Below are 16060 nucleotides of genomic sequence, written 5' to 3' on the forward strand. Positions count from 1 at the left end.
TCACGTAATCTGCCTAGTGTTCTGTTCAGTAGGCTGATGCATTTGAATTTGCTTCAGTTGTAGTTTTCTCCTTTATGGCCTGTCCATCGTTTTCTTTTTCCAGTGCTGTCACAAAACCTCTCTAAGGTCTGTGTCCTCCTCCTGACCCTAGATGGCCCTCGTTCTGCAGGCTGGCGGGAGCACATGGAGCGGCGGCGGCGGTTTGAGTTTGATTTCCGAGACCGGGACGACGAGCGGGGCCACCGAAGGGTGCGCACGGGCAGCGGCAGCGTCGACGACGACAGGGACAGCCTGCCCGAGTGGTGCCTGGAGGATGCCGAGGAGGAGATGGGCACGTTCGACTCCTCCGGGGCGTTCCTCTCCCTGAAGGTGAGAGCGTGGTTTTCCGTGGCGCGACGGGCACCAACCTGCCCCCGAACCCAAACCTGCTGCTGACCTCCCGCTTTCCCCGCAGAAGGTGCAGAAGGAGCCCATCCCGGAGGAGCAGGAGCTGGACTTCCGGCCCGCGGAGGAGGGCTCTGACTCGGACGGCAGCCACCACGAGGAAGCCAAGGAGCCTGACAAGGCCAGCAAGAAGGAGGCCGACAGGCCGGACAGGACAGGGGCTGGTACGCTGCAGTTCGGTCTGTCCCTTTTTTTCCGTCGCGCCGCACGTTTTCTAAACTGTTAATCAAAGATTACTTCATGTTGCAGAAGCTAGTGAGGAAACACCTCAAACCTTAACACCATCTGCTAGACCAGGTACTCCGTCCGCCCGCCCGCCCCAGGAAGCGCCGCAGCCCGAGAGGACAGAGGAGCCCGGGACCGAGCCCACGGAGGAGGCTGAGGAGGAGGGCCGGCTGGAAAAGGGTGTGCCAGCCGCGGCGCCCAGCAGAGTGGACGGTATGTACGTATGGGGGTCTTCGAGCAAAACCGGGGCCCGCGGGGGCCGCGAGCCGACAGGCTTCTATCGATACCGCCAGCCTGCTTCCAGGGGAGAGGACTGGGGACGGTGGTTTCACCGGTAAGCCTGGTCCCGCTGGGCTGCCCGGGCGCGCCCGCCCCAGAATGCGACAGAGCGGAGCCGGAGGGAGCCAGGGTGGCGCTCAGGGGGCTCCCAGCCCGGGGCGTCGGGGGCGCTCTGCGTCTGTGGCCCCCTGCGGTAGAGTGGCTTTCCCATCAGACACGCACCTTCCTTTTGTGTCCAGGTGACATGTTGAAGTGCTGTTGTTCCAAAGAGGCCAGAAAGAACGTGGCGGGCCCTGTGGGGTTGCGGCCACCTTTGCTGTGTTAGGGGCCCAAGGAGGGCTCCCGCCCAGCGTCGCGCTGCTGGCTTTGCACCGCTAGGATGCTGCAGCGGGCAGTGTTCGGGTTCGTTTCCGCGCTGCCTGTCCGTGAGGCCTGTGCTGGGGGGCTGGCTGGGTTGTTCTCCGTGAGAGTCCGCATCCTTCAGTGAGACCGGCGGTGCCTTGCATGTTGGGCTTCTGCCCTCCCCCGGCAGCGGCAGCGCCGGCGCCTGCCCCTTCGTGCCCAGGCCGCAGCCTCGCAGTGGCTCACGCCCGAACCGCGCTTGGGTCCTCGCCTTCGTGCCTCGGCTGCCGTGTTCTCGGCCCCCGGCGCGCGCTCCTACCCCTGCTCCCAAGCTAGGGCCCGTGTCTTGTTTCTTAACAGCATTTCTAAAATAGCGATACAATATTATAAAGATCTGTATCTTTTTCCCCCCAAAAACTAGTATTTGAGGACTTGAACGAAGGATTTCTTTTTAGTTTTTATGTCTAGAACAAAGCTGAATGAACGCATTCAACAAGTATTTGGATCTCTGCTATATATATCAGGCACGGTGGGACTTGTACATTTTGAAATTTTAGGATGGGATCAAAATACATGTGTATTTTTCCTTTTTTCTATTTCTTTTTTATTTAAATTATATTTTATTGATTATGCTATTATAGTTGTCTTGATCGTTCCCCCTTTGCCCCCTCCACCCAGCACCCCTACTCCCTCAGGCAGTCCCCCCACCACTGTTCATGTCCGTGGGTCGTGCGTATAAGCTCTTTGGCAACTCCATTTCCTATGCCGTACTTTCTGTCCCATGGCTGTTCTGTAACTGTCTGTTTGTGCTTCTTAATCCCCTCACCTCACCTCTTCACCCATCCCCCACACCCCCTCCCATCTCGCAACCATCAAAATACTCTCCGTATCTGTGAGTCTGTCTCTGTTCTTCTTGTTTGCTTAGATTGTTTTTTAGATTCCATTATTAATAGAACTGTATTTTCTGCCATTTTATTCATAGTTTTGATCTTTTTCTTAAATAAATCCCTTTAATACTTCATATAATAATGTTTGGTGATGATGAACTTCTTTAGTGGTTTTGTGTGTGTGTGTGTGTGTGTGTGTGTGTGTGTGTGTGTGTGTGCCTGGGAAGCTCTTTATCTTCTTCTCGATTCTGAATGATATCTTTGCTGAGTAGAGCAATCTTGGCTGTAGGTCCCTGCTTTCGCTGCCTTTCAATATTTTTTGCCAGTCCCTTCTAGCCTGCAAAGTTTCATCAGCTGACTGTCTTATGGGAACTCCCCTGTACATAACTAACTTCTTTTCTCTTGCTGCTTTTAAGATTCTCTCTATATCTTTAACCTTTGGCATTTTAATTATGATGTGTCTTGGGGTGAGCCTCTTTGCATCCAACTTGTTTGGGACTCTCTCTGCTTCCTGGACTTGCATGTCTATTTCCTCCACCATATTAGGGAAGTTTTCTTTCATTATTTTTTCAAATAGATTTACAATTTCTTACTCTTTCTCTTCTCCTTCTGGCACCCCTATGATGCAGACATTGGATGTCTTGAAGTTGTTCCAAAGGCTGCTTATACCGTTATTATTTTGGATTCTTTTTTCTTCTTGTTGCTCTGATTGGTTGTTTTTTGTTTCCTTATGTTCCAAGTCATTGATTTGATTCTTGGCTTCATCCACTCCACTGTTGGTTCCCTGTAAACTGTTCCTTATTTAGATTAGTGTATCCTTCGTTTCTGACTGGATCTTTTTTATGCTGTTGAGGCCCTCACTAAGTTCCTTGAGCATCCTGATAACCAATGTCGTGAACTCTGCATCTGATAGATTGCTTATCCCCATTTTGATTAGCTCTTTCTGGAGTTTTGATCTGTCCTTTCATTTGGCCCATGTTCCTTTGTCTCCTCGTTTTGGCTGCCTCCCTGTGTTTGTTTCTATGTATTAGGTAGAGCTGCTCTGACTCCATGTCTGGGTCGTGTGGCCTAATGGAGTAGGTGTCCTGTAGGATCCAGTGGCACAGCCTCCCCTGTCACCCAGGCTGGGTACTTGAGGTGCGCCCTTCGTGAGGGGTGAGTACACCCTCCTCTTGTAGCTGAGCCTTGGTTGCTGCTGGCAGGTCAATGGGAGGGATTTACTCAGGCCAATCAGCTGCAAGGATTGGACGTGACCACTGACCACCAACCATCACCCTCTGCGGAGGATCAGCTGTGCAGGGGCAGGTGGTGGTGCTCCACCATGGTCTGTAGCTGTCCACTGGGTGTGCTGGCCCTGGGGTTTCCCAGGGGGTGCAGAGCAGGGTCAGCCCCCACCTGTGTTTGCCCGGCGCCACCCTGCCTGAGCTGTAAAGCAATCTGAGGCGGCTGCTACCTGTGCTGGGCTTGGAGCTTCCCAGGCAAAGCCAGGCCATGAATCTAGGCCACCTGCTGCTAATGCTGGGCCTGGGGTTCACTGAGGCCAGCTTTCGCTTGTTTGGGAGGATTTAGGAAGTTCTGCAGCAGGAGCCAAGACCAGCCATTCATATGGAAAAGCAGCTTGGGTGGGCCCATAAGTTGGGTGGGGAGGAGTCTCTGGGGATCTTCAAGGTGGGTGAAACAGTGTTAGCCAGGTTGCTGGAGTCTCAGATATGGCCCCAGCTTGCTGGCTCTGTGGGGGGGAGGGAGGGGTTAGAAGAGAGGCAATGGCCTCTGCTCACCTTGATGCCAGACACCTGAGTTCCTCTCTTTAAGCCACTGGCGCCTTTATAGCTGCTGCCCTGGTGGTGCTGGAGCTCAGAGGGAGAGTCTGATAGGCGAGTCCATGTGTGGGTTCTTTAAGAGGAACTGCTTGGGGCTCCAGCAGTTTCTTCCACCGGCTCACCCCCCCTCTGGTTTTTGCAGCCAGAAGTTGTGGGGACTTAACTTCCTGGCACTGGAACCCTGGGCTGGGGCCCTGGTGTGGGGGTGGGACCCCTTGCTCCTGAGATGTCCCTCCTGAGTTTTTATCCACCACCCATGGGTGAGGACCAGCCCGTTCCACATCTGTCCCCTCCTACTAGTCGGGATGGATGTAATCTCTTTTAATTCTGTAGTTGTCAGACTTCCATTCAGCTTGATTTTTGATGGCTCCGAGTGATTGATGGTGGTTCTATAATTTAGTTGTAATCTTGATGTGGTTGTCCATGTGTATTTTTGAGAAAGCTTCATAGGTGTGTATTAAAGATTGAAACTGGATTTAGGGGATGAAGCATGTGTATATCAGTGATCAGGGGCAGAGAGGAACTGTATGAATTTATGATTGGCAGACTACTGGAGCGCTTCACGAGACAAGTGTCTTCGAATTTGTCTTGGAATAATAAGTAGGATTTGGAGGTAAGTGTAGCTGGACGGATTGGGAGAGGGCATCCTGGTGCTAGGAAGCAGTGAAGGCGGAGGTGAGGGGGTGGGACTGATGCAGGCCTGGGCGGGAGTCAGCGCCCGTTTTTATTTAGATGAACCATGAGGTGTGAAAGGAGGATGGTGGGAAACATGGGTGGAACATGGGTTTGACAGCAGTCTGTGGGGCAGATTATTGTGATGGCAGGTCGGTGCATGTGACCTGCTGGGCTCCCAGGGAGTCATTGTGATGGAAGCAGTGCCCCTGTAGAGGGGGTAGTGGCAGATGAAGTTTCAGAGGACAGAGCCATTGCTTGTCAGCGCCAAGGAAAGGAAGAGTGAGAGGTGAGGGAGGGGTCTCGAGAGGGCTCTGCCACCCTTAATAGGAGAAGAGTAGGCACCGAGGAGCACGCTGGGAGGGGGAATAAGCTCGGTTCTGGGTGTTGGTTCTGAGGCATTGATGAGAAATCAGGCAGAGGTGGCCAGAGAGCAGCTGTGAGTAAGGGACTGAGGATGACAAGGGTTTAGGGCCAGAGAGAGAATGAAAGTAGAAAGGTTACATACACGTGTTAGGGCTGAGAAGAACCTTGGGTATTTCCAGGTTTTACATGGGTAACGAGCCGGGAAAATGTCTTCAGAGGCAAGGGTAGAGTAGAGAGCAGGAAAGCCAAGGAAGGAGAGCGTTTTCAGCTTGGAAAGGCTAGAGAACGTCAGATGTGACTAGGGGGTTGGAGGATGAAGACAGTGTTGGGTTTGGGGAATTAGGTCACTGCTTATCTTTGGGAGAGAAGCTCTACTGGAGGGCGGGAGCGGGAGTCCCAGTGTTGCAGGTGTGGGCGGGTGGCGACGAGGACACAGCGTGTATGGGCTGTCCTGTTACAGAGTCTGGTGTAGGAGGGAGTGAGGACCAGGAATGGAGAGAAGCCGTCTGTGATGGAAACACAAGGTTTCAAAGGGGAGACTGCAGTTGTATCCATGAGTTCATCCCCTTTCCTCCTTGTGCGTCTGCGGAGTGGGGGTTAGAAACAGGGACGGCACAGAGCCTCTTTTACAGCCTTTATTCTTACAGAGAAGCCCCTCTGCACTGTCCAGGTAGACTCCAGGTATTCTTCATTATCCTACAAAACGTTAAGTATTGAGTTCTGTTCATTATGACTTGAAAGGGTACTTACCAAGAGAATTACAGACATTTTTAACAAAGGTTTTGGCGATGAGATGTGCCATCTCTGAGAAGATTGGCAGAGCTTTGTTAACCGTCTCTGCCATTCGGAGACACGGTATAAAGAAGGGATTAGATGGACTCAGTTTGTTCTCAAGTGGTAGACCCGTAGCTACCGGGTAGATGCTCTGGTGGCACAGGTAGGCACCGTAGAAGGCCCTTCTGGATACCTGCGAGTCCTTCCTGTTTGTCATTCTGGGGAGGTGCTCCTGTCACTCTGGGGAGAAGCCCTGCGCTTCTCCCCACAAGTAGCTGCAGTGTCGTGAGACAGCCCACACTTCCGTTGAGCCAGTTCGCGAGCCGCTCCGCTCATGACAGACCTGTCCTCCTTAAGGTCCACCGTGCTGTAAGGGGTTTCATCTGTCTCCATCTTCTCCCTTCCAGAAATGGTTTCTGATGTCCACCAGCCCCCGGCTCAGGTTCCTTCAGATCCAGCCTCTCCTCTCCTCATGCTTCCGCCACCTCTTCCCAGTCCCAGTCCTGCCCTCCGGCCAGTGGAGGCGCCAGCTGTAGGTGCTCCCGGCATGGGCAGTGTTCCCGCGGAGCCCGATGACGAGGAGGGTCTCAAGCATCTGGAGCAGGTAAAAGTCACGTGGTTCTTCTTCTCCTCTCAGGCTGCCATAAAACTGGGGAAGCTTTACATGAGTATTAAAAAATGGGACTTCTGGCCACTAGGTTTTATGTACTAGAAACGTTTGTATGTCTAATATTTATTTGTATGAGTAATTGTCTTTTAAGTCATTTCATGCTTGTAAGTTTCTGCTATGTATAATTATGTCAGGTTATTTTTTGCTCTTCTGAGGTTGCCTTTAGCTGTTTGCTTTTCTTTTTTCTTTGGAAATCAGTGGAATGCCGGAAATGGCTAAAACAAGCAGCTGCGGATAGGTACTGTGTCTCTGTGTATTTTGCCTAAAGTATAACAGGGAAAACAGTTTAACTCCCAGGGCATTAACATCTTATTCATGTTCTGCATTTCCCTAAGATTGTATATACCATTGTTTATGTGCAAAGTAAATGATAGCTTGCTTTCTACAGACGAAATTCTCTTCAGTGTAGGACATGCTGATACAGGAGGAAAGGGGGCAGCTTGCGAAGGGTTTTATTGGTAATTGTGTTCACTGAGCCTTTTGTTCTGTTAACGTGCGTGTTTTTACAGGTTTAGTTTATACAATTTAGGATTGACCAGTGGCTTACAAATTTTAAAAATACTCTTGTTAGTATGTTGATTAGAAGCCTGGGCTTTGATCCATACCAGTTTGTGTAGTTCAGTTTGCTCAATAATTTTGAGACCCTGAGTAGGACTTCACCCTCAGTGAATGGGGCGGTGCCTGTCCATGGCATTGTTGGGAAAGTTAAAGCACTGCCTGCTGTGTGCCTTGCATAATGTCTTCCACAGATCAGATGGTCCCCAAAAGGTAGGCATTTTTATGTGTACACGTGTTAATTTAGGATCATTGTTTCCATTTTTTGTTTTTCTGTTAGCAAGCTGAGAAGATGGTGGCTTACCTCCAAGACAGTGCCCTGGATGATGAGAGACTGGCATCGAAACTGCAGGAGCACAGAGCTAAGGGGATCTCGGTCCCGTTGATGCACGAAGCCATGCAGAAGTGGTACTACAAAGATCCCCAGGGAGAAGTTCAAGGTAGGCTGTTCCGTTCTACGCTGAGTGCGGAGTGTGTGCCGTTCCCTCCAGACGCTGTGTGCACTTTTGTAGGTGCCCCGGGCTTTCCTTGCGTATACGTAGGGGGCATTTCTATACGCTCCTCCCACAGTCCTTAATGATTTCGGTGTGGGGAGGGAGTCCAGTTAAAATAATTTGAGTACGGGGTACAATGTCGTGCTGACACAATAGGGATGTATGCAGAATGCTTGAGGCCCTCAGTCCTGGCAACCCAGACGCCTGCCAGGCAGCTGAGTTCCTTCCCTTCTCTGCGCTGCAGCCTCCTTCCCTAAGGGGTGGTGGCAGCAGCCTTGGAAGACTGTGCTTTAATGTTTTGCTCAACTGGAGTTGAGATCATGAATGATTAAAAAAACTATTAAAGATGGATGAGAAGAGTTAGTACCATGTTATAAACTAATTTTTAAAAAGATTTTATTTATTTACTTTTAGGGGGGAAGGTAGGAAGAAAGAGAGGGAGAGAAACCTCAGTCGGTTGCCTCTTGCATACTCCATCCAGGGACCTGGCCCGCAACCTAGGCATGTGCCCTGACTGGGAATCGAACCTGCCACCTTCTGGTCTGCAGGATGACACCCAACTGAGCCACAGCAGCCAGGGATATAGAATGACAAATACAGAAATGGGGAAGAGATCAGTGGTTTCCAGTGGTTGAGGAGGAGGAGAAGGGGGAGTGGATGGGAGGGGAATGGATGTGTCTATAAGAGGGCAACATGGGGGATCCCTGTTGAGATGGAAACACTTTGAATCTTGATTATGCCAGTGCTTCTGGTTCTGATATTACACTCCAGTTTTGCAGGAGGTTACCCTTGGGGGAAACTGGGTAAAGAGTATGTGGTATCTCTGTATTATTTCTTACAAGTATGTGCAAAGCAACAATGATCTCTATGTAAAAGTAACTGAAACACACATCCGTATGTATTTTAATTAAAACCCTGCTCTTATGTACTTCACATTCTGTAGGTCAAGAACACATACATATAGTGCCAGGTAGCCACAGATGCTCTGAAGAAGAACGAAGCAGGATAAGGGGTCCGAGAGAGGAAAGGACTTACTATGTTGGAGTCACTTGGTCAAACACTATCATGGAACTGAAACCAATGCTATCAACAACCAATTTCAGGTTATTAGCAAAGATTTCAAAAGCAGAAATGAAGAATCAGCAAATGTCCTTCCCAGCATTCTCCCCCATTCTAATTTCTCTCTTCTCTCTATAATCAATAAGAGAAAAAAAATTCAGGAGAGTAGCCTGAATATTTAAAGAATGTTATATAAATTGAACCATACAGTATGTAACCTTTTAGTATTGGTGTTTTCACTCAGCATAAGTCTCTGGAGATTCACTCGGGGTGGCTCACGTATCAGTGGTTTGTTTCTTTTAGTTTAGTATTTCATGATAGAGACATATTGTTTAACTTCACCATGAACAGCAGCTGGTTTGTTCCCAGATTTTGGCTATTATAGTAAAGCTGTTAGACACTCATGGATAGGTTTTTATGTGAACGTAATAAGTATCAGTCTCCTGAGATAAATATGTTCACGAGTGCAATCGCTGGGTTGTATGGTGATTACATGTTCAGTTTTTAAAAGAAATTGCTAAACTGGTTTCATGTGCCTGTTGCCCAGGTATCCTCTTCGGTGAAATGCCTCTTCATGTTTTTTGCCCACGTTCTAATTGGATTGTTTTTACTTTTGAGTTTTGAGACTTCTAGATATAATCTACATACTAGTCCTTTGTTAGATAAGTGGATTGCAAATATTTTCTCCCAGTCAGTGTCTTTTTATCCTCAACAGCCTTTCACAGAGCAAAAGTTTTAAACTTTAATGAAGTATATTGATTAGTTTTTTTTTTAATGGATTGTGTTTTTGGTATTAAGTATAAGAACTCTTTGTCTAGCTTCGTATTCTGAGGTTTTTCCCCTACCCTCCCCCAATTCATACTTTCGTTACACAGGTTGTCTTTTCTCCTTTGAACTGCTTTTGCCTTTGCGAGAATGCATTTGACCATATTGGCATCGATCTGTTCTTGGGTTCATTTACTGTGTTCCATTGACCTATGTATTTTTCTCTTCACCAGTACCACAGCCTCGATAATTACTGTAGCTGTGTAAGTCTTCCAGTTAGGTAGACTGATTCCTCCCGGTTTAGTTTTCTTTTCAGAATAATTCTTAGCCTGTCTAGATCCTTTGCCTTTTCATATAAATTTTAGAATAATCTTGTCTATATTTACCAAAAATCTTCCTGAGATTTTAATAGGAATTATATGAAACCTCTGTATTATTTAGAAGAGAATCAACTTCTTTTCCATGTCGAGTCTTCTAATCCATGAACTTGGTATGTCTCTCGATTGGTCTCAATCTTTGATTTCTTTCATCAGCTCTGTGTCGTTTTCAGCATAGATTCTGTACATGTTTTATTAGATTTACACCTAAGTATTTGATTTTTTTGGAGCAATTATAAATTTTATAGTATTTCAGTGTATTTTCATTGTTACTATATAGAATTGAATTTTGGATGTTTATTTTTACTCTTTGACCTTGCTGAGCCCATTTATTAGTCCTAGGAGTTATTTTTTATTGTTGTTATTTGATTCCATAGGCTGTATAGACATTGTTTGTCATCGGCAAATAAGGGCACTTTTATTTTTTATTTCTAATTTATATGCCTTTAATTTCCTTTTGTTTCTTTATTTTACAATATATTCCAACACTGTGGAATAAGAGGGGTTAGAGCAGACATACTGGCCCTGTTTTTCCTATATTCCTATCTTAGGGGGAACACGTTTCGTCTTTATTAATTAGGTGAAATGTTAGTTGCTGGGCGTTTGTAGATGCTGTTTCATCAAGTTGAAGTACCCTATTTTTGGAGAGTTCTCACCGTGATTGGGTATTGGATTTTGTCAAATGCCTTTTCTACACCTGTTGATCAATCATGTGATTTTTCTTTTGTAGACAGTTAATGTGGTAGATTACATTGATTGAATCAGTTTTGCGTCCTCGGAGTAAACTTTGTCAGGTCATGATGTATACTCTTTTTATATATTGCTAAACCCTATTGGGTAATATATTTTTAAGGATTTTTTGATCTGTGTTCCTAAGGGATGTTGCTTTGTTATTTTTTTATTTTCATTTCCTGGCTTTGGTATCAGGGTAATATTAGCTTCATAAAGGGAATGGGGAATTATCTCCTCCCCTTCAATTTTCTGGAAAAGATTGCTTAGAATTGGTGTTAATACTTAATTTTTTTTATTTTATTGATTATGTGTTACAGTTGTCTCAATTTTTCTTTGTTCCTTGCTCCCCTCTGCCTAGTGCCCCCTTTCCCTCCAGCAGTCCCACTCCCCTTAGTTCATGTCCATGGGGGGTGCCTGTATGTTTTTTGGCTTCTCCCTTTCCTATATTATTCTTAACTCCCCCTGTCTATTTTGTACCAACCGATTATGCTTCTTAGTCCCTGCACCATTTCCCCATTTCTCCCCCTTTTTCTCCCCCATCCCTCTCCCAGCTGATAACCCTCCAAATGATCCCCATACCTATGATTCTTTTCCTGGTCTGGTTGTTTACTTAGTTTATTTTTCTTTTTCTTTTTTAGATTCAGTTGTTGATAATTGTGAGTTTGTTGTCATTTTAATGTTCATAGTTTTGATCTTCTTTTTCTTAACTAAGTCCCTTTGACATGTCATATAATAACGGCTTGGTGATGATGAGCTCCTTTAGCTTCACCTTGTCTGGGAAGCACTTCATCCGCCCTTCCATCCTAAATGAGAGCTTTGCTGGATAGAGTTATCTTGGTTGTAGGTCCTTGCTTTCCATCACTTTGAATACTTGCCATGCCCTCAGCTGAGAGTCTTATAGGCACCTCTTCATAGGTAACTCTTCTTTTCTCTTGCTGCTTTTAAGATTCTCTTTATCTTTAACCTTTGGAATTTTAATTATGATGCATCTTGGTGTGGTCCTCTTTTTTTTTTTTTCCTTACGTAAGCATTTAATACTATAAATTTCTCTCGCAGCACTTCTTTAACTGTGTACCACAAAATTGGATATACAGATTTTTATTTAGTTGAGTGCATTTTATATTCTTTTTTTCTTTGAGACGTCCACTTTTACCCATGATTATTTAGAAGTGTGTTCTTTAGTTTCCAAGTGTTTAAAGATTTTCCTGTTACCTTTCTACATATTATTTCTTGTTTGATTCTATTGTGTTTGAAGAACACACTATGGTTTTAATTTTAAAAAACTTACTGAAACTTATTTATGGCCCAGAGTATAGTTCATTTTGCTATGTGTTCTATAAGTACTTGAATGTGTATTTTGCTCTCTTTGGAGTGTAAATGTCGTTGGATCTTGTTGGTTAATGGTGTTGTTGAGTTCTACAGTCTTGTTGATTTTCTGTCTAGTTCTCTCATTGTTGAGAGAGTGGTGTTGACGTCTTCATCTGTACTTGTGGATTTGCCTGTTTCTCTTTTCACCGATCAGATTTTGCTTCACATATTTTTCAGCTTTGTTGTTAGTGCCTACACTTCTGATTGCTGTGTGTTTTGACCCTTCATTATTATATTATGTCCCTGTCTCTGTGATTTTCTTTGCCTTGAAGTCTACTTTGTGAAATACTAATATAGCCACTCCAGCTTCTTTTGATTAATGTTTGCACGATATGTCTTCTTGAGTCCTTTTACTTTCAGCCTTCCTCTGTTGCGTATTTGAAATAGCGGTCTTACAGACAGCGTGTAACTGGGGGATGTTTCCAGTTATGTGTATTGGGTCATGTTTCTTATTGCTGAGTTCTGGGGTATAGAAGGTAAATGAAAACCCAACACTCATCATCAGTTTGCCTTTTTCTCCACCTTCCAGAGTCCTCTTTTGTTTGTTTTATATATAATATTCAGGGTTTTTAGTTGTATTTAGTGGGAGAAGCAGACAAAATGCATTTAGTATATCTTCCCGGAAATGGAAGATCGAGAACTTTGTTTTGTTTACTTCTGTTTTCCCACTGCTTGGACCTGTGTAATTGGTGCTCAGTAAATATTTGCTGAGTACCAAATATAAGCAGAGTATTAGTTTTTAAATAAAGTATTTGATTATTCTTACTGTAGAACATCTAGAGAATAGGTATTTTTCCCCTTACAAAGACCAGATTTAGTCTTACCTGGGTAAATAAATTACAGTTTGTGTTATTTTAATTGACTGTTGTTTGTATTTTTCCTAACCTTCAATAATTTCTGGCAGAAAATGAAAATTAGAGGAGAGCATCTTCAGCCCTGCATGTTTATATGCTCTATGATTAAGTGATATGAAGTTTAACAAATACTAACTCTTTTCAGTTTTATTTACTTTTCTGGCAAATGAATTGTAGAGATTTAATGAGTTGGACACAGTTATGCTCCTTAAAATAATGAAAGCACTGCTGAGAATTTGGGATGTGCAGACATGAGGCTTATTTCAAAATCTTTTTAAAATTGTTTTATTAGAAGCCTGTTCACCACCTTTGGAGAGGAATTAGGTTATCTTAGAAATTATTTGACAGGTGCCACCTGAACAGGTCATTACCTCTGGATGAGGATCAAACCCAGGAAATACTTTTTCCTCTTTAGCCTGAAAGGATTCTTACTGCTCTTCTCTTTTAATTGGTGTTGTTCTAGGTCCCTTCAACAATCAGGAGATGGCAGAATGGTTTCAGGCAGGCTACTTTACTATGTCTTTACTGGTGAAGCGAGCGTGTGATGAAAGCTTCCAGCCTCTTGGTGATATCATGAAAATGTGGGGAAGGGTTCCCTTCTCTCCCGGTCCAGCGCCCCCTCCTCATATGGTAAGTACCTTACAGCTCACCTAGAACACTTGAAACACGGAAGCACTTGCTTCTCTTTGTGAACACAGCCCGATGCTGCATCTAATGAGGAAAATACTAGTTATTTGAAAGTATTTGAAAGGCAGTGGAAAGTCTTGATCGGAGACTGCACACCTAGCTCTAACGCTCCTTTCACAACTGAAATACCTGTGCTCATCCCCACATGCATGCACACACTTCTCTCCCTTCCTCCCGTCCCCTCTCCTCTTTTTTCTTTCTCCTTTCTCTCCTCTTTCTTCAGCAGCTCTCCAGCAGGTGTCGAATGAAGAATGTTGTAACCTGGCCCACCTCCCAGGTCCTGCATGTTCTGGCTCCTTGCCTTCTAAGCCCATTTCAGAGCTTTTACCCTAAAAGCTGTGCTTCAGCGCGGCTGGCTTCAGAGCTCTTCGTTGCCCCTGGTTAGAACGCACGTTCTCCTTCCTTCCCTTCCATTTGCCTCTTGCTTTCTGACCCATACCGTTCCTGCACATGAGGTTTATCGTAACACAGATGTTTCTAATATAGAAGTTCAGTGCTTTGAAATACTTTTTGAAGACTTTCTCTTTTTAATATTAGTTACTGGTATTGTAACTAAAAACTGGATCACAATCTATCCCTGCCCCCTCAGAGAGTGGCCCTGGAGTACCTTTGAACTGGAAACGTACTCCTTTGCAGCTGCTCCTGCGCCTCTCCCCGGAGTTCCTCTTGGAGGACTGTGGGTCTGTGCCTTACCGTCCTTCCCTAGGTGGGAGGGTTTGGTTGCTGGCCATAGTCACAAGTAGCCATGGTCAGCACCCTTCAGTGTGAGCGTTGGATTTCTTCAGTGGTAATACCATTGACTTATCTATTCATCAGCTGTAGGTTTGAGGACCTGTGCCAGCCCTTGTGGTAGGTTCTTGAGAATGAAAATGAGTAAGATACACCCTCCACAGCCAGGGGAGTCATTGATGAGAACAGTGGCTGTCAGACTTTTAGACCATGGCTCGTAGTAAAAAAAGTGTTATAACACCTTTCTGTGTGGATATGTATATGAAACACATTTCACAAAACATTTGGTCATGCAAAATGATGTGCTTGCTTTCTTTTTTTTAATGTATAAGTATTGGTCCTGACCCAGTAACTGATTTCACAATCCACTGATGGGTTGTGAGACCACCTGTAGTTTGGAGAGCAGTGAATATTTCTGGCTTAGGGAGAATTATTTCTGACATTTTGTTGTAAATCCAAAGAAAAATTACATTGTATATTAATATATATTTAAGTTATATCCCAAGTTTGAGCTTTATTTTCCCTCTCTGAAATTGAGATGAGTTTTTTATCTCTGTGTTTCAGAGCTGGAAGCTCATTACTTGGACCTTAGCATACTTTCTCTCGTCTATTTCCTGACTCCCCGTTACAGAGCTGAGCCTCAGTCCGGCTCACTTACAGGGAAGACCATGGGAAGCTCTGCTTCCTGTCAGCTGTTGCCTTTGCCCTGAATAGCACTGCTAAGAGAAGTCACCTTGATGATGAATATACCTCAAAACCTATGTTTTCATGTAGAAGTTCTATCTAGCTCCAGTATTTAATGAGAAAGAAAAATGTCCCTGCATTTCAGATGATTTTTAGCCCAAGAAATTGTATATCAAATGTTTTATTCCTAACTGTATAATCTGTGTACAAGAAGGATGTGAACATTCCCTAATGATTTGCCTGCGTTTGGTCCGTGTCACCCTGGCACTTACACTAGTCCTGCCTTCTCTGCAGGTGCGCGCCCGAGACTGCAGGGAGCGCCAGGCCCTGTACATACTGTGTCTTTTCCCTGTGCGGACACACTGACGATAGAACTTAACTTATAAATCGGGCACAGTAAGAAATGAACAGCAGTAACAATCAAAGAGAAGAGTTATAACAATATACCATAATAAAATTATGGAAGTATGGTCCCCCCAGCTGATAACTAGTAGCTGATAACTAGGACAGCTGCTGAGTGACTTAGCTGGAGGGCAGCATTCACAGCGTGGGCACGCTGGGCACGGGGCTGATTCATGTCCTGGTGGGGGTTTCATTATACTGCTAAGAATGGGGCACAGTTTAAAACTTAGCAATTGTTTATTTCTGGAATTTTCTCTGGTCCACAATTGACTTTAGATAACCACTGTGGATGAGGGGGCGACTACTGTATTTCTGTTATTTTACACTGCCCTTTATTCTCCCCCACTTTTAGCTTTCAAATTTAAATTTCTGCCATGTTATTTGAAATATAAACTTAAAAAAAAAAGAGGGCTTTATTATAGCTTTTTTTTTTAACTTATATATTAGCAGTAGAAAAAACTAATTTTGGGATAGGAAGTTTTAGTTTTCTGTGTAACTTGAAATTTCTCATCAATACTTATATATTGACTCTGTGTATATCATATGCCGTTATAAAATTCCTACCATGACATTTCCTTTAACCTTTAGATGATTTCACTCCTGTTTGTCTCATTTCTATAACTTCTAATGATCTACCAATTTATAAATCACTTTTAATATTGGGAAAATTATACATTTTTTAGTTACAGTAGTAACTGGAGTACAGTACAGCACCTGAAATAAGGACCCTGCGTCTCCGTAGTCTCACAGAATGCAGGCACCATTTTATTCCACTAGATGGCACTGTTCAGTTTTACAGGAGCCTGAGGTTTTTATAGCTGAGCATTTTGGTTGTCAAGGTGGAGTGGAAAGTGAAGGTCTTGGATTCATTTTGC

General features: G+C 44.7%; 1 protein-coding gene across 2 annotated transcripts in view; it reads left to right on the forward strand.

The window, feature by feature from the left end:
- GIGYF2 (GRB10 interacting GYF protein 2) overlaps nt 1–16060 on the forward strand; it is a 107060-nt gene that overhangs the window by 65599 nt on the left and 25401 nt on the right. The window contains exons 11-16 of one of the 2 annotated variants that reach the window (XM_090285007.1): nt 170–369; nt 455–608; nt 694–882; nt 6217–6413; nt 7315–7474; nt 13147–13313. In XM_090285007.1, coding sequence (XP_090141133.1) covers nt 170–369; nt 455–608; nt 694–882; nt 6217–6413; nt 7315–7474; nt 13147–13313 — 1067 coding nt within the window. Of the gene's footprint in view, nt 1–151; nt 370–454; nt 609–693; nt 883–6216; nt 6414–7314; nt 7475–13146; nt 13314–16060 lie in introns of both variants that reach the window. The other variant, XM_090285006.1, reaches the window with a different exon arrangement.

Source organism: Furipterus horrens, unplaced genomic scaffold (assembly GCF_987537825.1).
Source record: "Furipterus horrens unplaced genomic scaffold, mFurHor1.1.pri manual_scaffold_1, whole genome shotgun sequence".
Lineage (NCBI taxonomy): Eukaryota > Metazoa > Chordata > Mammalia > Chiroptera > Furipteridae > Furipterus > Furipterus horrens.